General features: G+C 34.3%; 1 protein-coding gene across 3 annotated transcripts in view; it reads right to left on the bottom strand.

The window, feature by feature from the left end:
* The window catches only part of LOC129257022 (receptor-type tyrosine-protein phosphatase gamma-like), a 48,084-nt gene that overhangs the window by 6,376 nt on the left and 15,753 nt on the right, over window positions 1-25,955 (bottom strand). The window contains exons 4-18 of one of the 3 annotated variants that reach the window (XM_054895252.2): window positions 21,018-21,108; window positions 19,795-19,871; window positions 18,192-18,228; window positions 16,901-16,998; window positions 16,186-16,320; window positions 13,981-13,998; window positions 9,464-9,618; window positions 8,871-9,006; window positions 7,947-8,093; window positions 7,261-7,348; window positions 6,174-6,244; window positions 5,200-5,337; window positions 2,527-2,661; window positions 956-1,119; window positions 386-521 (exon numbers count right to left, since the gene is read on the bottom strand). In XM_054895252.2, coding sequence (XP_054751227.1) covers window positions 386-521; window positions 956-1,119; window positions 2,527-2,661; window positions 5,200-5,337; window positions 6,174-6,244; window positions 7,261-7,348; window positions 7,947-8,093; window positions 8,871-9,006; window positions 9,464-9,618; window positions 13,981-13,998; window positions 16,186-16,320; window positions 16,901-16,998; window positions 18,192-18,228; window positions 19,795-19,871; window positions 21,018-21,108 — 1,626 coding nt within the window. The remainder of the gene's footprint in view (window positions 1-385; window positions 522-955; window positions 1,120-2,526; window positions 2,662-5,199; window positions 5,338-6,173; window positions 6,245-7,260; window positions 7,349-7,946; window positions 8,094-8,870; window positions 9,007-9,463; window positions 9,619-13,980; window positions 13,999-16,185; window positions 16,321-16,900; window positions 16,999-18,191; window positions 18,229-19,794; window positions 19,872-21,017; window positions 21,109-25,955) is intronic. The other 2 variants (XM_054895253.2, XM_054895254.2) reach the window with 2 other exon arrangements.

Below are 25,955 nucleotides of genomic sequence, written 5' to 3'. Positions count from 1 at the left end.
TGACATGAGAAATGCATTCACTGAACTCTCTGAATTGCAATAGCATAATCAAACAAGTAACAGTACAACATACAATAAGGAAGATGTCATTCTTAGTTTTATTTGCAATATCTCTATCAATTCCACTGTACCTGATGTGTTTTTATCAACTTAATCCTCTTAAAATCATTCTACAAATAACAATTACAATCATTATCAGAATCATTATTTTTGCTTTCATAATGCTTAATATGTTTCACCTTATTTGATTTCAGTGCACATTTTGTTTAGATCCTCGCCCATTGTATCCTGGACTCAGGGATCAATAATTTGTTTATTAGAAATCTCATGACACTGTACATCAATGCAGCATAGCCCAAGCAGAACTATCAATGAAGTTGCCTACCTTTGATGGGATAAGATTAGGTCTCTTTGCTGCATACAGTTTGACTGTCTTATAGATGTCTACTGCTTCTTCATGGACCATCTCTTGATGTAGGGTTGATAGAGCACAGAATGTCCCTGCCTGGCAACCTCCATTCCTGCAAAAGAAAATACACCAAATTAAACAAACAGTTGAGAAGTTTTAGAAAGAATATTTTAAGGAAAATGATTAAACATTGTCTGCCTTGCAAATTGTATACAGGATACATAGAATCCTAACCCTCTCCAATCTGTTTCCCTACACAGTGATCACCTCATTTTTCTGACACTCTCTTGCATAAGTAAAACTCTCATTGATTTGACAAGTGAACATACCTCTAGGCTACAATTTGGTTAGTAAGGTTTACTCTTCAATATGTATCACACATGACTTACAAGTATAGAATATCTAAGAATAAAAGATGATTTGAATTTCTCTGACATGTTAACCTATTACCTTCTTGAACCAGGTGGTCACTATATGAAGTCAATGGGCATAATTACAGAAATCATTCATCAACAGTTGAATGGTTAATATCATCTGTCTGTGTACCTATCATGGACTGTGATGGGTCCAACAGTGTCCTTGTTGGATCTCTCTAGGAACTCATTCCTCTTCTGAACTGCATAGATCAGATCAAAGGCTGTATGAAGCGGAGAGCAACAGTCTGGCCAATAGCTACAGTGATACTGCCTCACATTAAGCTGATCATCATCCTATAATCACAATGATAGAAAAGCAATTATTACCAATATCTTACTTTGAAGATAATAATTATAATAATAAACGGTTCTTTTAAAGCACAGATAACATTATGATTTTAACATCTCTATGTGCTTCAAAAGGACTTGGATATTATGACCCTGGCATTAGCTTGGCAGCCATAATTACTTACAGCGCACATGCAATTCAAGGAATTAATTCCTACCAGTTACCCATACAAACTGTTGCTATGGTAAGTATGGACATTTCACAAATCAAACAAACATGTTGTATCTACATGTATGACCCACATTTCTATTCATTTTACTCAACAAGAAGTTCTTGAGACGTGATAAGCTGAGAGCATTACACTATTTTACATGAAGTTGAAAGTTATGACAAATCAAGTCAGTCTGTGCAGGAAGGTCCCTCTAAATACACTGGGCTACTTTAACGCCTAAGAAGACTGGGGGGGGGGGGGCTGATTCAGCACCCCCTTATGATCTCAGCCATCGATCGCGACGAAAATAATCTACAAAACTGTAAGGTCAAATTCTGCGAAAAATCTCATTGCTAATAAATTATGCTAATATATGCGTAAAATGAAAAGTTTGCTGTAATTAACTAAATAATGCCCCTAAAATTCAAATTTTCGTTACACAGACTCTTTATAGGGATCTGATCAAATGTACTTTAAACAAATTACAATATCACATTTATTTTCTTATGTATTTTATTGTTTTCTAAAATTCTTATGTATTTCTTTGTTTTTTTACTTTTTCTTTTTTTGTTTTTTCAATGTGAATTGTATGGGACTTTATGTTTACCATAAACAAGATGGAATCAATAGATTTTAATCAGTAAAAGGAAAAATAATGATACATTTATGAATTTTGGCTAAAAACACTATTTGCATTGGATTTGTACACAAATTCACGTTTTTGAGCAGTTTTGGTCCTGCATGCACTTACAAAATGTTGTGTAATATCGGAACCGCGTACCCGGGGGTCGCAATTTTGGTCTCAAAAGTTGCGCGAGACTTGAAAGGAGAAAATCAGAGAGTGACACGGTAAAAAAAAATTGCGTAGTGGATTTATCACAAAAAATGTTGAAGGGGGCTGAACCAGCCAGCCCCCCCCCCCCCCCCAGTCTACTTAGGGTTAAAAGGTGTATAACTGCTAGACCAAAGAGGCCATGCAGATTCTGTATAAACCCTTAAATTGATTGTATATATGAGCAGATGTGTGAAGTGGTCTACTGGTAGGACATTTTTGGTTTAATAGATAATGTAATTAATCCTGCAACATCACTCTAACAGATGTAATAATTAGATACCTAAAATTTGAATGGAGTAAAATAACGTGGAATTTTTAACAAAAAGCAAAATATTTAGCAGTGAATGGATATGAGAGTATGATTACCTGTGATGACTGGACCAAGAATTCTCTTGTAATAAAGGAGATATTAGAGTGTTCCTCCTCACACAGTGTGATAGTCAATGCTCCAAGGGTCAAGGGTTCATCTACATTGGTTGGCCAGTAGATAGGTTCATCTTCCTACAAGTCATAGGTCAATAAAAATGATTGAAAAGTCAAATTTATGCGCTAAAGTTAATGGCATAACTCTGCATTCACAAAGATGTTATCAAAGTTGACCATTGTTTAGATTCATCAAATGGTAGCCAAATGTGACATTGTGTTATTAGTACACTTACTGGACTTTTTGTCTTGTGCTTCTATGGACAAGAAACAGTGAAGAAGAATTGTACTTGCCATTTTGATATAATTTTGGAGTACAAAGGAAAAAAAAAAGCTGAGCTGATATATCAAATGTAATTGTTTGGCTACCCATAGTCTGATCAGTGAGTTAAACCATGGTTTCATTTTAAAGTACACATTTTTGTGAATAAAGGCCACATAATTCAGGTATATGTTAACCAATGATCATAGATGCTCTTGGTTTCAGACTACGTTACTACATCGTTCTAGAATGATTCCACTGATACTGAGCAATCTTTAAAAGTGTAATGAACCCAATATATCATAAAATCAGTTGCTATACCTATGTCCCAACTAGTATCTTCCAATACACAGCTAAAGGAATTGCTAAATTGTGGTAATGATAATATATATATCTGTGTAAGGGGTAAAATTATTTGGTTGTAAATTAAATCATCTCATGTATTTCCGTTAATGAAACCTGGACGTATGGATTGTAACTGAACCTTGATGACAAATAGAAACCTCATTACTAGCCCACCTTATAAAGAAAAACTGTATGTTTCAATCTAAAGTTATCTATCTGATGACCTCATTGGAGATCACACAGAGGCGGAGAGGATACAACCAATTAGGTCACATGTCTTTTATTAGTAAAAGTAAGTCTATCGCGACATAATCCTACCCAAAATTGGTCACTCTTGGGAATCCTTGACCAAGATGATGGTTGGTCAAGACTATTCATCTTATACCAATTAAAGTAGTAAAAGTACTTTTCTTCACATCAGTCAACGGTCGTTGGTTTAAGCTAGGAATCATCTTAATGACTATGATCCTTGTTATTGGCGGTTGCCGATCATTGGTATATCCTTTCAACCTTACCAAAATATCTCCAGTAATAGCTCAGTAAATCTTGTTGAAATCATGAAACCCTTGGAGCCTCAAGTTAATGTGCTCAATTCCTAATAGAATCATTCAGTGTTTCTAAGAAAATGAGCTAGATTTGGGACAAGTGGTGATACTCATGTATTGTGGTGACTCTTAATTTAACCCACATTTAAAATGTCAAATGACAAATATAGTACAGAATATACTATACTAATATGTAACAATATATAACTTCATTCCATAATACCATGCAGAAGTACAAGCAGCAGAATCTCATATACAGTTTTCATGCCCATATGAGCTTTATCTTGATATATCAAGCTTTTTTTCACTTTATATTTCATTTCCTCAGACCATAAAGAGATAAAATAACCCCTTTATCACAAGGTCTATTACCCACAGGTAAATTATGGCATGTTTGAAAGAAACCAAGTTACAATAAAGCTCTTATTTTGCAATAATAAGAAGAAGATATATAGATTTGGATACAGATAGATAAATACAGAATATTAAGTGGTCTGTGTCAACAAAGCAAAAGCAGAGATTGCATAGTAGGGAAAAAAAGCATAACAATAAGGCTTATTATGCAAAAACCCAGAAATAAACAAAACTTTGATGATCCATGAACAATTCTTAAATTGAAATGAGTCAAATTTGCATGAGCAGAGATTCGAAAGAAACAACAATGAAAAGATCAGCTGGCATTCATTAAAGTATATATCTATTTAAGAACGCAGATTGTACAAAGGGTTAGAATTCACAGTTTGTTGCATCTCACTGCAACAACAACTCACATGAAAATTGTTTTATCAAGCAAAATCGATTTAATATTTAAATTTTGATCATCAGCAGGTCCAATGCTTTTGTCCCTTTTTATCAATGGTATATTACAATGTTTATAGATGTTATTTATACCAGAAAATTTGTAAGGATATTCAAATTCACATAAGGGTCTTCACCTTTCAAATCCTATATCTAAGATACACTACTACATTCCACTTTAATTGACCCAAACCATCCTTATAAAGCCAACCAATGGAATCAATACCAAGAGTTGAACTAAGCTGAATATCATGATCACTATCATGATTAATAATGGCAGGCTAATGTTAAATTTTAAATATATCTTCAAAATTTTTCTAATCCTATATCAAAAAGAGTCTATGGAAGGATGAATATAACCTGCTCAAGTTGATATTTGTTTCTAATCAGGGCAACAAATGACAAATATCATTCAATGACAATTTCAGTAAATCCTTGGGTTTGATTGGCTGAAAGGCATTGGTTACTAAATGCTACCATGGCAACTGAAAGACCACTTGTCAATTTTATTGCTTAATTTGTTAAATATTTTTTTAATTTGGGGTATTTTGATAGTAAAAGAGCCACTGGTATGACAGCTTTGACAACATAAATAAGCTTTTTAAATTCTAAGCAACTTAAAATAAGGTTAAGAAAAGAGTTAGAAGCAGCGGATTGACACAAGACCTTCACCTGGACCTTCTGATCGTCAGTCAGGGTGACGATGGTGGTAGAATTATGTTCCCAAAGCATCTTCCAAAAGTCTTCCATGGTGTCCAAGGATGGATACTGGGTCACGATGTACTCATTCTGACGTCGGTATCCCTGGAGAAATAATATGAGATTTTTTTTTATTGCGGGATATATATTGTTTACACGCTTTTCTAATGAAAAAAATTGTACAAATGTACATGTAACATCTCTGTCAGATATCATTAGATTGGCCACTTTCCCAATTATCATAATATTCTGTTAAGTAAACATTCTATCAATTCAAAAGAAGACAAGCAAATACTTTGATTTATGCCATGTTCAAGTTAAACAATGTTCTTCCAAGTTCTTTGCATACAATGAATTTGTATAATACAGGCATCATATTACAGTACTCTCAACTAAGTACTTTAAGTAATAGACCTACAGGAAATAACACACAAGATTCTATTGGCAATTTAAGTGTTGAAAGTGCAATTACAGAGAATTATTTATAAGCATAGGCAATAATGGTCTAACAAAGGAGGCCTGCAAGTAGAGAGATATTCTGAGTGGGGAGGAAAGGGGACCCCCCTCATTTCTATTTCCATATGCTCTATTTTAGACCGCATTTCTTTAAAATGTTAATCTGTTAATTTAAATCTGATCTATATTACTTTTTTTTTTAATGGTAATGAAATAAAGAATTACATTTATAGGGGGAATAGGGGAAACAGAAAGAGGAAGAGTTGAGGGGGAAAATACAAGGATAAAGTAAGAAAAAGAGAGATAATAAGACAGGTGTAGAAGAAAAAATAAGTAACACAATTTTGCAAATAAAGAGTGGATAGAAAAGGAAAACAGGAATAATTAATGAGTAAAAGAGGAAAGGAATGACATCAGGGGGATATTCAATTACTCATTAATATTTGGTCAGAATAGAGAACATGAAAGCAAGAATGAATGGATACCTGTAAGAATGAAGCATTGATATAACCATCCACACCAGGTACTCCTGAGATAGGTACTCGACTCCTCTCAACTATAACATTACAAAATTCAAACAGGGGATAAAAAAGTGAACATTTAAACAATATTGGTGATAAAAACAACAATGAAATAATAAGATAAACATTGGAAATTACTTTTAATGTGCAGCTGTGTAGTTTCTCTTTGTCTTGTGATGCCTACTTTCTATTCCTTTTTAGCCTCAATCTCTCCTTCCCTCCTTCTGGTTTCTCTCACTTTCCTTTCTTCATTGTATCCATTTCCTGTATCTAACACACACACTCTCTCTCTCTATCTGACTTCTTTCTCTTTCCCCAGCATGGTCTCTCCCATCCTCTCCATTATGCTCTACTTTTTTTTTTATTCACCTACTTCACATTCTCTTTATTTAAAGGGTAAGTTATTTACTAATTCCTTTTCATGTTGTACATATTTATTCATAAGTAACCAATTTCTCTAGTGATTATTTATATGCTTCATATTCATGAAAGGCAAATTTCTAAGTTTTTAATATAGATCAATAAAATCTGTATCTAAATTGGAATTTGAATCTGAAAAATCCTGGTGATTAAAAGAAATACTTCTTTAAAACATTGAAAGTACTTGCAGATGATAATTAAGTTTCCATTTTTCATTTTCAATAGTAAACATTAAAAAGAAAATAGCCTTTATCATTACAACTGTGTAGAACAGGACTACTATTGCAAGGTATAGGCCTACTCATATTTTTGCTGCTGTTAAAGCAAATATTACTATGGTAAACCAATAAAATGACAAAATCTTGAGAAGTGTTCTTCAGCTAGTGTGAAAATATCAACCTTAGTATTACTAAGAAGTGCCAGAATTTTTTATCATAAAACTTGTAATCAATGACAAGCTATAAGCTGTTAGAGGACAGTAGAATAGTGGTATTTGAGACATCCATGAGCAGATATGTCATAGAAATTGCTCATTTTTTTAAAAAAGAAATTAAAGCAAATTTTGCTGAATCCATTCACACATTACACCTACATAACATCAATGTATGAAGAGAGTGGTGAGATATTGTACCTGGAATAAGCTCCATTTCTCTATTCTTGTGTTTACTCTGTCTTGCCTTGTTGAACTCGTAATCTCTGGGCTTCATTTTCATTATAAGCTGGTAAGAAAAAAAAAAGTAAAGCCATATTTCATTTTGTACTGGTTGAGAAGGTATTGTTCTTAGCATGAAAAATTCTTAAACCACAATTTCTTAATGTTCATTCATGTGCAGATAGTAACAAAAAAAAACAAGCAAAAGAAAAATGTATCATCTGATATTGATGAACAGTAAGATCTCCTCAAAATAATCTCTAGACTGAAAAGAAACATTACACTCATAGTCCAAAATGATCTTTAAAACTTTGCATAAATAATATTCAATCAAACAAGATTGTATTTATTCTCCCATACAAAACTCAACAACTTAACCACAATATTCAGCCTGCATAAAAGACATCATGGCATAGCACAGCATCAAACATTCACCAAAATATTCAAGTACTCTTCTCTTTCTCTGCTGAAAAACAATTAGTAAAAAAAATATGGATTTTGAATAGACAGTTATGTGCACTAATAAAAAAAGTTACACACAAATGATACGAAGCAAGACATGTCTTATTTCTACCACTAAGCATTTCTTCAAAGATAAAATTCAATCATTTTACAAGTCTATTGTACATATTAACTTCAGAGAGATAACAAACCTAGAAACTTACATTGAACTGCTCATCCAGGACAATCCTTCCAACTTCATCAGGTAACGTCATTCTATCCACGTACTGTCTGAGCTCTGTTGATTTAACTACTGTATTACCTGCTCTCAACCACTCCAGTAGGACATCATGAATGAATACGTATTGTTCCTGATAAAATCAAACACATAATGGTACTGATTTCATCATACCTTGGAGAGAAATTGTCAGCATACCTATACCCCCTTTACATAGTTTGGCATAACACAATGCATCTTACAACCCAAGTTTAGTGCTCTATAGTTAAGTAATGTAAAAGCTTTCATTACATCATCCATCAGAAAGGAAAACAAGCCATTGGTTCTCGAGTTTCTTAGAAGCATCAGGCTGTCTTAGCATTTTTCTTAGCCACCTTAACCATATTAAAGTCCTGCAACTAGTCTTCACCCTTATCCTAACCATAAATCCTAAACAAATCTTTTGTGGTGATCCATGACAGAATATTCCACAACAGTCCCTTTAATCAGGTGAATGGAATAATGACAAAGGTTATGGGAACCATTGAATCATTTTCTATCTCATAAACAGGATATACCAATTATGGGACTGGCTTTCTAGTCATACATTCCCCTCTCCCCCTTGTATTTTCAAGGGCCACTCAAAATCAAGTGAACAGAGTATCAAGATATTACAGCATAATTATTAAAAAAACACGCACACAAAATTGTTATTTATCACTAGAATCATAGTCGATTTTTAAATTGATTAAGTGGCATTCAGACATTTCCTTAATCTATTCCTCATATAGACAAGTTTTTAAATTCATGATGCTGGCTTTATTTTCATGGGCAGTAGTGATCATGAAGCAAAAAAAGGGAATAAGGGCATGTCAGGCTACACAACATAAAAAGGAGTCAAAAGTAAAACCTTTAATAGCCCACCACATACCTCTGTCTGTACCAAGTAATTCCTCTGGGTTCTTATTCTCTTGAGGAATCCAAAGACATTGACTTTCTCCTCAGCTTGCATCTGTTTTAACATGGTGTCAATCACAATGTAAGTGCCTGTTCTACCTACCCCAGCACTGAAAGAAAAAAAAAATTTAAAGAAGAGAAAAGCATTTGTGATGATATCATTAAGTTTACAAAAATACTGTGATAATATATTCTAAATCAGAGGCAGCGGAACATCGGGCTCAGACAAAGAAAGTGGAGGGGCACCTTTTGTCTGCCAAACAATAGGTGCCCCTCCACTTTCATTGTATGAGCCTGACGTTCCACCGCCTCTGTTCTAAATATATGATGAAAGAAAATCTCCAGTAGTATAAAGCAAATAAATGAAACAAGAAATCCCATGGTGCCATGCTAGGAGCTAGAATATTCCCCATGGAGTAGATAATGTGTACATAACTCTGATGGCTGGGGTGTACAATCATTCATTTAGAAATCAAAAACTTTAATTCTAGTTTTTCCCCCATAGTTATACAACAGCATAATATCAAAGCTGTTTGCCGTTTGTTTTTTTACTTGTTAAATGCTTACCTGCAATGGACAATGATTGGTCCAGCATCCGGAGGATTAGCAGCCGATGAACGCTGGATGAAGGACAGCACTGGGAGTGTGTAGGGAGGGACGCCATGATCAGGCCAGTCTGTGTAATGGAAGTGGTAGACCCTTCTCTCCGGTACCTTACCATGCTGTTCAATGGACAAAGGGAATGAAGAAAGGATAAGACTGGTGGACTATATTTTTGGTGATGTGATAAGTAGTAAACACATTGCTCCCCCCCCCCCATCTTTAAAAAAACATAAGCAAAATACATACAAACATTATTAGCTTGAGAGAATGTTTCTGCATACATTTAAACTTTACTTAAGAATCATACATAATTTTATCAATTACGTTCAATATATCATCACATAATCCTACAAATATTTAGGGAAACACAAAAACTATGATACAAAGACAACTATATCAGACCCAAAGTGCAATTCCAGTCCTGGTCATGACTGTTTGCACATTTCTGATGTGTTGAACATATTCTGCATTGACCAAATATTTTAAACTTTGATTAAACAATGTAATGATCTATTAAAATGATGATACATTGAAACAATATCACTATCACATTACAATAATATATGGAAAAAAAATATTGAGGGTAGCAAAGAGAAAAAAAGAGAGAGAGAATTACAAGACACGAGAGACACTTAGAGACAGCCAGTTGCATATGCTATTTTTAAGTCAGAACTTTGAAGGGTGTATATAATACACACTGATTACAAGAGTGGAAAAGGAATATGTAGAATGAGCTGCAAAGTATGGAATAAAACTAAAATGGAAGAATATAAAAAAAAAAACCTGTGAATATCTCATAAAACCATAAAATATTAAGTGGATTATAATTTCAAAAACATATTAAAAGAATATATATCTTTGATAATGTATCAAAAATTAAACAAAATAAAAAGATAATAATAAGCAACTGAAACAAAACAAAACAAAATTGAAGACTTAATATATTCACAAGAGCAAAACAAAGGAATCAAGCAATTCTAAACAATAACAACACCACTGCACTTGCTTTCCTCCATATCAAAACAGCCAGACATCATGCGTTTGTGTAAATTTCCTTTTTTTCTAAGCTGTATTTATTTCCATATCAGAATTAGAACTAAATAAGTGTAATAAAATAATAGTAAAATAGCCTTAAATACGGACATACTGTAGCTTTTCAATTCATACTGTTCTATTATAGGGGAGATCGGGGTTAGTTGGAACGCGGGGTAAGTTGAAACATTGTAATTTTCTTTACGCCTTTAAATAAATTTATGCAATAATGCCCTCAATTTATTGCTATTATCAACAGCCATCCACCATATTACAGACAACACATGTGCAACAAGCCTGGTGAAGTTGGAAAGGATTTTTTGTTTTTTCACCTGAGTAATTTTTTTCTCTTTCAGAATTTTTGTATTATCTCATAGAAGTTTATAGATCAAGTTGGTCTGTTAGGGGGTATAATGGACACTTGTACCAAGCTACAAAACCCGGGGGGGGGGGGGGGGGGGCACTCGACCTAAAAAGTGGTAGGGGTGTGCCGCGGGCGAGACAAAAAACGGGGGACTTGGAGAGGGCTTATTGTAAAAAGGAGGGTCCTCGGAACGGGCTTCGGAACTACAAATGTTTGTGAAGACGGGGGTCCTTGGAACGGATCGTGTGAGTGCGTATGCATCCCTATGGAACGGGCATGCGTGCATGGTGCAGCTAGCGCGGCCTCCGCCGGGTGCGCTCGGGCAGAGGCGATGGTCGGACAGCGCTCTGCGGCCGCTTTTTACCAAAACTGCAGCTCATTGTAGCAGATCAATGCGACCGGAACGGCGTAACGAAAAATATGCGAAGCTTTGCCTTTGGAGCGGATTTCTTTCTTCTTTTTTCTCGATAAGAAGAAAATGCTATGCTTTGGAGCGGCTTTCTTTGTTTTTTTTCTCAATAAGACAAAAATGCTATGCCTTGGAACGGAAATTTGAGTGTAAAAATGGGGGTCCCCTCCGTGGCACATACCCACTATGCATTATATACTGAGTGCCCCCCCCCCCCCCCCGGCTACAAAATAAGGTTATTAATATGCCATGGTGAAGTCCCTTTTTTGTGCTATAAGCTTATAAATGTCAAATGGGCCTCTGGGGTTAGTTGGAACAAAATTGACGGGGCTAGTTGGAACATGTTCCATTTTACCCCAAAAATAATTATGAATAAAAACATTGGATATGAGAAAAAAACGTAGACAGTATTTCACACTCTTCTGAACATGTATTGTATACCATGCTTGTTTTGTTTCTCAGTTAGGTCTGAGTGTGCATTTAAGGCCTATTGTAGGCCCCTAATGCAATATTAACCCTTATCAAACTGGGGAGGGGGGTCAATTTGAGCCCCCCTCAACAAATTTCATCACTACGCCGCCGCGCGAATTTTTTTGACCCCACCGCTCACTGACTTTTTACTTTCAAATCTTGCGCATCTTTTGAGACCAAATTTGCAATGTCTGGGTTCGCGGTTTCGAAATAACGCAACATTTTGTACATGCCTGTCGGACCCCAAATTGCTCAAAAACGTGATTCCATGGACAAGGTCAATGCAAATTGTGTTTTTCAACCAAAATTCATAAACGATGATTATTTTTACTTTTGTTGGTTCAAATTGATTTATTTTATGCTATTTATGATCGCAAAAGAGTCCCCGACAAAGCTCATCGGAAAAAACAATAAAAACAAAGGTTCGAAGAAACAAAGAAATACAAATTTAAAAAACAAAAATACATAAGAAATTATATTTTTAGCAATTTTTTGTGGATATTTGTTATAAAGGTAAAAATTGATACTCTCACCAAAAATTAGCATTCTACTAGCTTAATGAATAGAGTTAAAGGCAAAAACATACCAAAAAACCCTCAAAATTTAGGGCAAATTTCATGTTTATTTGCATAATTAATTTGAAAAGATATAAACAATTACTTTTTGTCATGTAAATTTGATGCAGAAGTACATGAAATTGCTGATACACTTAGTAATTGCATGTAAAGTCAAACGCACACAAATAAGCGGAATTCTACTACACAGTTGGCTTGTGTTAGTGGCTGTATAATAGAAAACATAAAGTTCATCAAATCCACTTTAATATTTTGAACTTGAAAAAAAATAAAGCAAATAGGCTAAAACCAAGTAATATTACGGTTGTAAGTAGTTTTAGTATAATTCTTAATTGACCATGCAGTGTTCCAACTTATCCCATACCATGTTCAAACTTATGGTCTTGTTCAAGGTGGATTTTTTTCAGTAACCATCATAGAGTTAAAAATTTTATGGGGTACATTTGAAGCCCTTAGATATATGCTTCAAGCTGATATATTGATTGTTTCTCAAATAAAATCTATTTGGATTTTACAGCCATTTTTGTCAAAAATGTTCCAACTAACCCCGATCTCCCCTACATTGTTTTGCTCTAGCTTTCTAGTCATTCATGCAATTTTACTCCAATTAATGCATGTGGAAAAGCTTCAGCATGTCCGTTTTTAAGAATTAGAACTTTATGGTCTAACAACAAGAACATAAAGGACAATTGTGTTCTTTTTCCATCAATATACAAATAGAGTGATGATTAAAACCCCAATATATTGTTTCATAAAAATGCAACAAATGTATATGGGTGGGCTAGGTGGAATAACAGTACACAACAGTAGATAAAGTTACTTGAATGAAAACACAAGGGGGAGACAACATGCATACTTTATCACAATTTCATATCAGGGAGTAGAATAAAACCAACACCAATCACAGTAAAGGGAAAGCTTCCACAAAAACTGAAGAAAATAAATTTTCTGTACACGGGCTAATTCTACTTTGTTGATGCCAAATAAAATTTTGTATTGATCCTAAAGCAATAAAAGGTTCTTGCAAACTAACAGTTTTTGTTGTGTGTGTGTGTGGGGGTCAATAAGAGTTTGCCCTTGTGTATTTTTTGGCTGTTAAACACCAAAGAGAGCAAGAAGCAATCAATGTAAATGTAAATCTTATTAATTCTCATATCTCCTTCACCATTAAAAATATTAACAAGTACAAATGTTGCTAAACTCATTTTTTTTTAAATAGTAGTTAGAATGGAATATAAGATTTAATTGATTTTTTCCTGAAACTTTGCAAATTAAAAAAAAAAGGTTAGGTATGTGATTATGAAAATCATATCTAAATCAAAATGAATTAAAACCAAAAAGTGTATTAGAATAAGAAAAAATATGAATAAAAACTAGGTAAATTAAATGGGTAAACATGAATTCAAAATATGATTACAAATCCAAGTCTCATTTGATATATACATGTTTTAAAAAGGTGTATGCACACCAAAGGTGATGTAAATATGATAACAATATGTAAAATGGGTAAAAAAGAGGGCATAATATAAACTTTGCAAATTACAAAATGAAGGAAAATATATAAATATATAAACAGATGTGTGTGCAAACAAAGATAATGTGAGGAAAAACACAAGAACCTGAAACCTACTGCAAAATTTTCTTGGGTCTTCATAATTTAACGAAGAATAGTAGAGCGATTAAAATGAAAAGGAGAGATAAAAGAGGGTATGTTAATCAGAGATTATAAGAGAAAAAAAAAACATAAAACATTATTTGAATATGGAAAACTATCCAAGATTTCTGAAACAATTTGTAAGTTACATAATACATGCGCCACCTGCGTTCATTCAGAGCTGTGTGTTGACTTTTTCCCCAAGACATACCAGATAGCATGGGGTGCCAGTAAGAATTGGAAAATAGAAGTTTAAGTGAACAATGAATCCCAAGTGCAACAAGAATAAATATTAATGCATAGAACTATAAATGGGATCCCAAGAAAACTGTAGTGTTTGAATGAGGTTTGTAAACAACTTGAAATACAATGAATGTAATTCATACATGGTATTGAGTACATTGTGGAAAACCAATCTCTCAAGATTAACATGAATGAGTGACATTACAATCAGGATACAACTTGTGTGCATGTATTATGAAATTCACAAATTGAAAGTCAAAGTTAGGTCTCATAATCGATCTCATAAGTCATGCAATCAATCCCAACATTGCAATTGATTGCTAGTTTACTTACTGCACAAGAAAGTATAACTTACCTTTCTATTGGAAATCAATCGATTGCAAATTTGCAGATGGGATTTACACTCATTTACATATAATTGTCTAGAAATCCTCTAGTCAACAAGGCTATTAATAAAAAAAAGTAGAATATCTATCCTTTCCCATTTAGTCTTATAATTAAAATCATCTATCAAAGAATGTTTTTAAACCAGTACATAGGTAATGATATTAGTCAGGAATTAAAGATTTACGACAGAAAACATTTTGTTGTACAGTGCAAGAACCTCTAAAAATAAGTAACAAAGAACTTTTAGCCAGGCAATTGAATATGTCTCATATAAAAGCTGTGCTATCAAAATTTATGCTGATTATTATAATAATTATCTTTGTAGAAAATGAAACTGAAACACTGATTTCAACCAAGTGATCAATTTTTGAAATCATTGACTGACAGACAATACTAATTTATATTTTAGAATGAAAACTACCTTGCAAATTGATAAAGTTTCAACTATAATTTACAACCACAAATTTCTCATTTACTACTCTTTAATATCAAGTCAGGGTTACACCTGAACGAAATTAACCCGAATAAAAAGGTCCCAAATAGGTCCTGAATCAGAGCAGAATTGCCAAGAATTTGGGCATCCCTAAGTAAGCAAAATGGTAACCCAAAGAGGGGTCAGATATCGAGCTGAATGTTGCCCAAATGCTGCAAGTACAGCCGAATGATGACCAGAATTTTGACCCTACATAAAATACAGAATTCAATCTAAGAGAATTCCTACAAAACTTTGCAACAATATTAAAGCAGGACATTGTAGAATGAAATGTCATTATATGTCTCTTTAACCTTTTGGGATGGCTTCCAATTAAATCGCTCAGCGAGAGCTGATCTTCTACATAAAAACGGTACATACTAATGCTAAGAAAGAAGTTCAACTTCAAATTTCAACCCCCCCCTCCCTGTAAAGAATCAAAAGGAACAAAGTAACAACAACAATCAGAGAGCTACACATGTACCAAATATTCTTCATTCTCTAATCTACACAAATAATAGCTAGATCATAATATCATTGTTCAAACTAAATTAGTAACAAGTAATGAAAGGGGCTCCTTACATTCAAAGCAACAGTAACAACACATTAGATGAGTTTGAGTCACTGGTAAGTATACACTGCTCACAATCATTAGAGAGGCCTCTGGGTCGGACCATTGTTTATGGAATATATATATGTTAAATTATTGATCCAGGATTGACATTCAAAAGACAGAGAAAAATAGAAGCCAGACAAGGAACAAGACAAGCATGGTGAAGATTATATAATTAAATGAGACACTCTTCAATGTATCAATCTAATAATGGAGAATACTGTTGCGATAATACAAAGGTTTTTTTTTGTAGAATGGGATTGTTTACTTATCACACAATCAAAAGCAGGACATAGATTACTATGAACTACAATTACTTAATTATATTTTAAAGAGACTACTATCACACATTACAAGCACCAAATTTATATAATACTCCATATGATCCCATAATGCTTTTATACATATGTTTATATTCCCTTGTGATTTTTATTCAATTCTGTTTTAATCTGATTTTGATTCTTACTTTTTTGTGTCGATGCTTGAGCAGGAATGTTCTTAGTGTGTAACTGGCAAACTTCTCCTTCAATTCTAATGTGACTTCTATTTCATTGTACCTCTCTGGAGTTCCCTTTGCAGGCCAGTAACGATCACATTTCCTCTGCAAAACGAAGAGAATAAAGAGGAAATGGGAATGATTGACATTATGCAGACAATGATGCATGTCAAGATCATTAGTTGGGCATGATCACCATTTCTGCTCTTCTAAATGTCACAGTCTCAGTAGTTTGCTTAATTTTTTTAATCCTCATTTTTAAATGTCAAATTGTTGAATCACTTTGAGAAGCCATAAATTCAAAATGCGTAGCTACTTCCTATCCTTAATGAGAATCAGTAATAACACTCAAATCATATCTTTAATCATGATTTTTAAAAATCAATTGTAAAATAACAAAGAAACAATCAAAGACAAGACTAACTTGTTCCCTCTTTAAATTTCTTATGTAATTTTAATCTAAAAAACAATTCAGTGTTGCATTTATTCTACTTTCATATCCTGGAAAAAGCAGATACTAAGTATTTAAAATCAATTACGTATCAGCGAAGTCATCATAGGCCATTCAATATGTTTGTATACAAAGGTCATGCAAACTACACAGAACCTGTCTGTAAACTGCATACATGTGAATGGATATGCCTTTTGAATGAAGCAGAATTTGGACCATGTTAAATAGACCTACCCTTCCTCTTTCCTCTAGCTTTGTAATCATAACAATGACAACTGATTTCTGCTCCCACACCATGCGCCAAAAGTCATCAAATGTAGTCTTCAATGCACCTAGAAAATAAGACAATAACCAAATACTTATTGATGACAGAACATTCATGGAAATAGGTGTGTAGCATTCTGAATGTGTTATACATTCCAAGATAAGCAAATTAATTGATTGGAATAGAATCATGAAAAATCTACTTGTATTACAACAGAAGTTACATAAAAATACACTATCTTAGCTTTTCCTTTTACTTTGTGCTTTACACACATGCGCACAATAAGCCGCTGTCTTCCATTTGCTAGGGGATCTTGGTGAGAGAATCTCCCACTTAAGTGTTATACATTCCAAGATAAGCAAATTAATTGATTGGAATAGAATCATGAAAAATCTACTTGTATTACAACAGAAGTTACATAAAAATACAGTATCTTAGCTTTTCCTTTTACTTTGTGCTTTACACACATGCGCACAATAAGCCGCTGTCTTCCATTTGCTAGGGGATCTTGGTGAGAGAATCTCCCACTTAAGTGGTGCTTGAGGTTGGAGTCTCTGGTCTTGAGATACAAATGATATTAGGGCCACTCTTAGTTGCAATTGAAATGATCAATACAAACTATAGAAATCCATCAAAATCGTATAGTTTTGATATAAGAACTGTACACAATGTCCTTTTGGAAACATAGAGAAGCACAATGCATTGTCAAGAGAATGATGCATGTTCAAGTATATACATGTATCATATTTAGAAAACACTTTTAATTTATTTATGCATTCTAGATGGTGGTATCATTCCCTTTCCAAAGTTGTGTTTGATTGGATTACTCATAACCCTTTGTAAAATGGGTCCCAGTAATACTGATCATAATCAATAATGTGACATTATCAATTTGACCGAACTTTGAATTAACTGATACAGGTAAAACAATCAAATAGAAAGTAATACAATGGAATGTAATTAAAATAATGCAATATTTACTAAAGCAAATCTGCATTTGGTATTGAGATCAATGATATATTAAGTTTAATACCACACAGTGATATTTACAGAACAATTATTACATTCGCTGATGTGGTTTACGGTACACCATGTGAAGTGTTGTAGAAACAGTGGATAGGAGAAGAGAAGAAATGGATAGGCGAGAAAGTGGAGATTTGAGAGTAGATCAGCGATTGTACATACCACCATGCAAACCTTCAAACAATTATTACATTGAATATAATAATGGTAAAAATAAAGACAGAAACAAAGACACACCTTGAGTGGCTATGTATGCCTTTTGCCTGTTGAATCCCTGTACAAATAAGAATGAGAATAATGAATATAAAGATAAACAACACATTTCAAAGGGCAATTGAATCATGATATAGAGAACCAAGAATATACAGCACAAACACTCACAGCATCCCATAATTGTCATATTATTTGATCTTGTGTGAAGTCTATTGATAATGATGTATGCCTTTTACCTGTTGCTATTGCTATTATTTCAAGCTTTCAGCTTAGGATAGCTGGCCTCTGCATTTAAATTTTATTTGTTATTGTTTACATGAATTATGTCTATATCTACTTAACTACTATACAATTGTCACCTTTGTAATTTGATCATTATGCATGTTTGATGTTATATCATTGTTATAAATTTATAATTTTGATTTATTAATAAATGCAGAAATACCTGCTTAAAAAAAAATTGTCTAATGACAACAAACATGTCGTTATCACTTACTTTATTTTAAAAAAAAACCAAGTCCTTTTTTTTCAGATAAAACAATCATCTTAATTCTAATAAATGTATAGTTTCGTAAGACAATGACTTTAAATGTTACATAGCTTTAATAGGATAATATTTCCAAAGACAGAATTAAGTTATTATTCTGGGAGCTTGAGATCACACTTAAGATCTATATGTGAATGTCTGAATGATATTTCATTTTGCCATCCTGCACGTAGTCAAGCTGTCCTAGATTTGCAATAGGATAGGAGTTGGTAAGTCATATAGAGTTGACTGATCCGAGTCACCCCACCCAATAATCATGTCAAGGAAAAAGTAGCCCATTTCAGTTCATCATATAGCAAACATATCATATTACAGGCAGACATTAGATATGTTCACATTCACGATTGTAATTTTAAAAGATGTAATTTTGAATAAAGAATTTTAGAAACATACTTGGTGAACATCTAAATTTCTATGGATCATATTTACATGAAGACATTAGCGAAGTTCACACTGCAAATTCAGTTTGTAAACCATCAGTTTGACAAAGATTCGCTTACCACAATAGTGTTCACACAAGATCAAATATTAAGTTAACTCTATTGTGGCAACTCCAAATAAGGAAGTGGCAGAATTTGAAATTAATTGCATCTATACACAGGATAGTTATAAGTGAGGCCCTAATACTACCTACAATTATCTCCCTAAATTATCACATGCAGAACTTTAAATACATCATTATCACAAGACAGTAATTAACTGAGAGTTGTGTGAACCTGACACAGAGAGTATCACATTCCCTTCAACACTTTATCTTAGTACAGGAAGCCAAGAGCTACATGGTCAGAATCCTCTCAATGTTTGCATACATAATGAAGAGCACTGTACTATTCTCTAGTATCCCTTCTGCACATGTTTGTTTCTTAGTATCCTTTTCAATATGATATCCAAACAAAATTCACGATATGTAAATGGGTCTCTTTTCTTACTTATAGCTTGCTTATTTATAAGTTATAAAGTTTAATAATAGGGAGATAGAAACAGCAGCATCAATCAGTTTCATTAATCAAATTAGACTGCGGCTTTCCATTTTTTTTTAAAACTGTTGCTGGTTTTATGTAAGAAATAAACACTACTCACATCTATATAATTTGCATTGATGTAGTCTGAGTTAGGAACACCAGGGATTGGTTGTAACAACACACGCGATGAATCATCTACGAAGAAAAAAAAAAAAAACATTATTATACAACATCTCATCTCAAATAAGGAATTTTTCCTGACAAGTCATTCGAATAGTTGAAACATATCAAACCAATAAAAAAATATAATTATTTTTGGTTGTATGGCATAAATCATCACTTAAAAATGATGAAGAGCTTAGCCCATAACTTCAATAGAAAGAGAACACCAAAGGTTGACACTATGTTGCATGTCTACTAATGCTAAATCGTCATTCCGAATGATACAATGATACATGTCAAGGTGAGGTAGGTAAAAAATGAATATTTAAAAAAATGTGAGGGAGGGGGAGGCATCATCAAGTATGAGAAATTTGGAAGTTATCCAGGAAGCCAAGTAATGTAATATGATCATCTCAATACCCAATTGCAGGACTTCTCCATTTCCTTTCAAACCCAAAATAAAATCCTTGACATTTGCACGACTGTGAAGCAATCTCCTAATTCTGCTCCTTATATCCCATGTACTACATGAAGATTTTGTTTTTTTTAATTTATATATTCTTGGTACAAATACTATGATTTTGCTAATGTGATCATATATTGCATAACTCCTACTATGTTTGTAGTACAAAGTCCTACCATGCTTAACATTGAACATTGAATATTTGTATGCACATATGCACCATCAAAACAGTGTAATCTAAATCTATGATGTCACAATAAAATTACACTGCAGACTTAATGGTAATGCTGGTATCGTCTGTCTCACTTAACTAAAATAATGTTTGGTTGCTATTCGCAAGAATACACATCACGCTCAAGTTTCAAAAGAAACTATGTATAGGTAAGGCATTCATAATAAAAAAATTTACTCCAAAATCTTCAATATAAAATCAAAGATTTTCAATGATGGTATAGAACTAGAGTTCTGAGGTGTCATAATTTACAACATAGCAAATACCATTGATTAAAAGAGTGACAAGACTTGGCTTTGTCTTTTAAGTCACTCTTTCATGTCATGAAAAATCTCTACCATTGCAGCACTCATATTAATTCATATTTACATCTTATTTGTTTCTTAGTTTGAAGAATGATAAGGATTACTGCCTCTCTATGTTTGTGTGAATAATCAATTTAGCAAATTGGACAATTTTTGATTTTTCAGAGGAAGGTACTTACATGCTACAATGTTTGTATATCTGTTTTTGTGTTTAGTTTCAGGGTCCGTGCTGAATGTTGCTGGGAATGATGTAGGCACACGCTGGATCTCCTGTAAAGGGTAATAAAGAAACAAAAATGGAAAAATATTAATTATTGGCAATTTAATGCCTTTTTTATACTGTATGTGGAGCAAAATAGAATCAATGCTAAATTTCATTATACAAGAAGACAAAGGACATCTCCGCTAGATTTGAAAATTAGTCCTCTTATGTTGCAAAAAATCCAGCAAAAATACTATTCAGTTGAATATGAAATGTCAACAGGAATATACAGTCCTATCATCAAGCATAACAATTTTTTCCCACCAGCATCCAAAATGTCTTCCACTTCATACATGATATATTTGATTGTGGTAGTTAAAGTCTTTGGCATGAAGATTTATAGATTTACCCCCCCCCCCCCACTCCCTCAAAATACACAAACACATATGCAAGCAAATCTCAAAATTTTGATGATAGTGATTGCTGTTACAGTATTGAGATAAAAAGCACCTTTCCTCTAGAGTAATATCACTACCTTGCACAAAACTGGTAGCTTTAATCTGTTCTTCAGTTCACCCCCTCTACAATCACCAAGAGGGGGTCGCTACCAAGACCCACCTAGATCAGCAGTCATTTTGATTGGAGGAGAAGGTACTCTATCAATACTCATTTCAGAGAAGGAAATTGAATGATCTGTTGCTGAAGGGACCCTGGGAGTGACTGATTGAGCATGGTCTAGTTCATACAGGGTGGAACTCTGACAGAGACAAAGGGCTTGTCTCTCATACAGCTCATGTTCTGCTCCCAACATAGGTTGAGTTATCAATGAGCTCTAGTCCATATTGAAGCCAGTGGCCTTTTCTAATGCCATGGTCAAACTCTGCCTAAGCTCTACGTTATATAGCAAAAGATGCCATCTATTAAAGATTGTGTCAGGGAGTGAAGTGAGAATAGATGACCAAAGACAAAACTGAGTTGATACACTGTTTTAAAAAACTGCACCATCATTGTGCCAGAAGCGCACACCTTGATGATAATTCATTGCTATCTTCCACCTGAGGGAACACAGGGACTGAAAATATCCGCTACATCCTAACAGGAGGGTGTGAGAGAAGTTTAGAAACTAAAGTTCTGGTAATCTCTCAAAGGGGCTGATCTACATACTACTTGACCCAAAGTTCATGATCTAATCATCAAAATAGAGTCAATGAGGTTTATTTCCCCAACCCATTAACCTCTATACAGTTCTAGGTTACAGAAATTCAATGAAAGTAGGTGTGAGGCTAAGTAATACAGATTAAAAGCATCACACCACCTGTCTTGATATACCCTGTATGATAGAACTCTGATCTAGTCACAATGTGGTTTATAACCATAACAGATGACCTGTTTCCTCTAATTAAAAGCTACTCCTGTTAATTTCTTTGACAATATCCTACATGCATTCAACACAGACTACAACCAATCTGACAGAAACCCTGAGTAGTAACTGCTACTTGTAAAGGTATCATAACATGTTAATATATTTAGTATTTATTACAATACCAACACCTACATGGGTGGCATGAATATTTGATCAAAGAGAAGGTATATCCCCTTTATACACATCTAGTACACTACCCTCTAAGTTTGATATCTCTCGCGCAATCTTACACGATGCTAGACCTCAATCTTGTCCTACGTCCAGAAGACTCCCCACCACCATACACACTAACTAAACATTCTCCAAGATCCTCTTCCTGCCCCCAAGATCTTGGACTTGCTTGTGCGTCATTCAGAAGTGAGTTACCATGGCAACTGTTTCCCCTTCCCTCCCTCACCCTCCTCCGTGCCCTTCCTCCTTTGATCATAAGATGGCTATCACCAGTATGACTATAGTCTGCTCTGTGTATCAAACTGATGTTCATCACATTACAATGATAAGACTACCCCCTTGCATCATATCAGACTCATATGTGGTTTCTGTATCACCCTGCATTATTCACAGTTTTCTCTAAACTAAGTGACAGTCTGTGTTCCTTGCAAATGATGTCCATATCTGATTGGGAAGGAAAAATACATGAAGGATGCACTTTTGTAGCATCATGGTTATATTGATAAGAATGCCCTTTGCACTGTATCAGACAAGTTCTAGTCTCACTTCCAATTTGAATCATGTCCATCCAAATAGTTTTCTGAACAATCCAAATTTGCTCCTTTTATACACAGAGCGGTGTGAGTATATCTGATATAATGAGTAGCGATCCTGACAAATCATGCTGGTGTGGACAATAGACTGGTTAATGGTCAAGGTTTAAATGTTGATCATCTAAACATCCAAAATTGTTATTTTATTATTAAACCCGAGAATGGTTTATCCTTCTATTCTGAGGGGGGGGGGGGGTAGTCAGAGTGGTGGGCATCCCAGACGAGTGACCATGCTTTCAACTTTAAATCACCTTTCCAGTGTACATCACTCGTGCTATAACTTCACCATAAGTTTGTCTCTTCTATTAATGATCGAAGGGGGGGGGGACCAGTGGCGTAGCTAGGATTTTTTCCTGGGGGGCACTGGGGGGCACTGGGGGGTCCTTGCTTTTTCAGGGGGGGCACCATTTTTTTCCGTTGTGTGTGTATGTGTCACAAGGGCGGATCCGACTTTCGCCAATAGGGGACGGGGCCCGAAATTATCTTCACCTATATTTCCCCCGATCAGTCACTTCTTAGTTTTATTCTTATAAAACAACATAAACATTAAATAATCTCATTAGCCTTATAAAAAGTGCGAGCGCGAAGCGCGAGCGTTTTTGTTGTTGTTACTTTCATGTATTTTGTCCTGAAAATTTAATATTCTGGGCAATGTTATGTGTGATCCTGAACAAGATTCGTATGTAACTAGATGGTTACTGCGAAAGTTTTATATAGTAACATGAAAGATTTGGATTTTTTTTGCAAGTCTTCCCTTCACATTATTTCATTCACTCGTCTTCCTCCTCGTATTTTCCTCTTCTTTTTTTTCTTCTGTCTTTCTTCTTTTTTTCCTTTTCTTCTTTCTCCCTTTATTTTTAATTTTTTGCTCTGCCAATTTTTTTCAGGGGGGGCACCTGGGGGGGGCACACCAAATCTCAGGGGGGGCACATGCCCCCCCCCAGTCCCCCCCCCCCCCCCCGTAGCTACGCCACTGGGGGGACACTATACAATATCTATCTATTTTCTGCCTTTCATAACCAATTCCATCATCAAATCAAACCATCATTCTGAGCTCTGGCAAAATCATCTCCTCTCACCCCTTCCCCCTTTTTTTTATTCAAAAGGGAGGGTAACATTTTTTTGTATTCAAAAGGGAAGATTATATATTCAAACCCTGTATTAGATTTTTAATATCATCATCACAATGTACAGACCTTCATTTTTGAGGAGCGCGATCGGGCTGGTGCTCCTATAAAATAAGGGAACAAAATATCGCGCTCCTTAAAATAAAAAAATAAAAAAAAACCTTCATCAAAAGTTGCTGAAATTTCACATTTTACATCTCTATATTCATGAAATAGACATCTATTTTCCATAATTCCTTGCAATTATTTTTATTTAGTTGCAAACTACCAAAAAGATGAATATTCACCCCTTTCCTGACTCTGATTTAAGATGTTAAACTCGGTAAATATTGTAGTCCCATATGTAGATTTTCTGAATTGAACCCCTAAAACAAGTACAGCGCGCAGCGATATGTCACGGACGTTGGTTTTACTTTTACCTACATCATTGGGTTTAGTACAGCCCAACTCGCGCAAATCATACTCTAAACACATAGTGTTGACTCCTGGGGCAAAAAGTACATCCTTTATAAAACATTTTAGTCTTGTTTTTTTATACCCTCGCAAATTTGACCCTAAACACGTAGCTTTCCTAGCGAAATAGATACCCTTTTTTCATTATTTTAGTGTTTTTTACACCCTTATTATGTTACGTGCCCTATCTTGAAAAAGACATCCTTTTTACGATGGTATTCACTCGTTAATGTAAGTGCCCCCCCCCCCCCCCCCGGTATAGAGTAGACAGTACCACTCATTATTAAATGCACTTCAATATTTGTAAAATAGATAAATGTCCCATTCCCTTTTCAATGTCTACAAGTCTCAACTTTATGACTGGAGTAAAGGGTTAAGAGAGAAATGACGAAAAAACGTCATTCAAGCTCACAAACAAATATTTTTTATTTTTATTTGTTTAATAATCTCTTACAATTCCCCCTCCCCACCTACCCCAAAAAAAAAAACCTTAAACCTCAAACTTTTTTAAAAAGTGTTTATCCGAACAGTTGTATCAGTCAATTGTGGTTTAAAAAATAATAATTTTGAGATTTTTGAAGGAAATGAAAGTACAAGTCTTACTTTAAGAAAATTTCTAGGCAAAATTTATTTTAGTTTTTGAGGTAGGAGGGGATTTTCAATGCAATGCCGTATGAATTTTTGATAAAATGCGCAAACGTGTACTGCAGCAAAGCAAACAACAGCTGCACGCACTTAATATGCAAATGCGCAGTCAGTCAAACCGTTGTATCTGCACTGCATTGACTTTGCATTTGAAAGAGCGAGACAACGTTTTGCTTGGTCACATTCATTGAACATCGCGGTCAGGGTTGTTGTATCCCCTATGGTATTTTTGTACAGGGAAAATCTAAACTGCTAAAACCGAAACTACAAGCATGTAGCTCTTTGTGCGATATCTTTTCTAATTCTGGGTTATGTGTAAAAATAATATAATTAATGTCAAGCACTTGTCTTGGTCTTTCCTACCATATATTTTCTAGCAATAAAAATCTTGTACCGCTTGGGAGAAAAAGGGCAAATCAAAGTAAACTTTGAAGTCGATTTCCTCTCAAATGGGTTTTGCACTGTTGTATCATGATACAACAGTTCAGATGACCGCCAATGAC

The sequence above is a fragment of the Lytechinus pictus genome, chromosome 3, assembly GCF_037042905.1.
Source record: "Lytechinus pictus isolate F3 Inbred chromosome 3, Lp3.0, whole genome shotgun sequence".
Lineage (NCBI taxonomy): Eukaryota > Metazoa > Echinodermata > Echinoidea > Temnopleuroida > Toxopneustidae > Lytechinus > Lytechinus pictus.
This window is presented reverse-complemented; position numbering and strand designations above follow the sequence as displayed.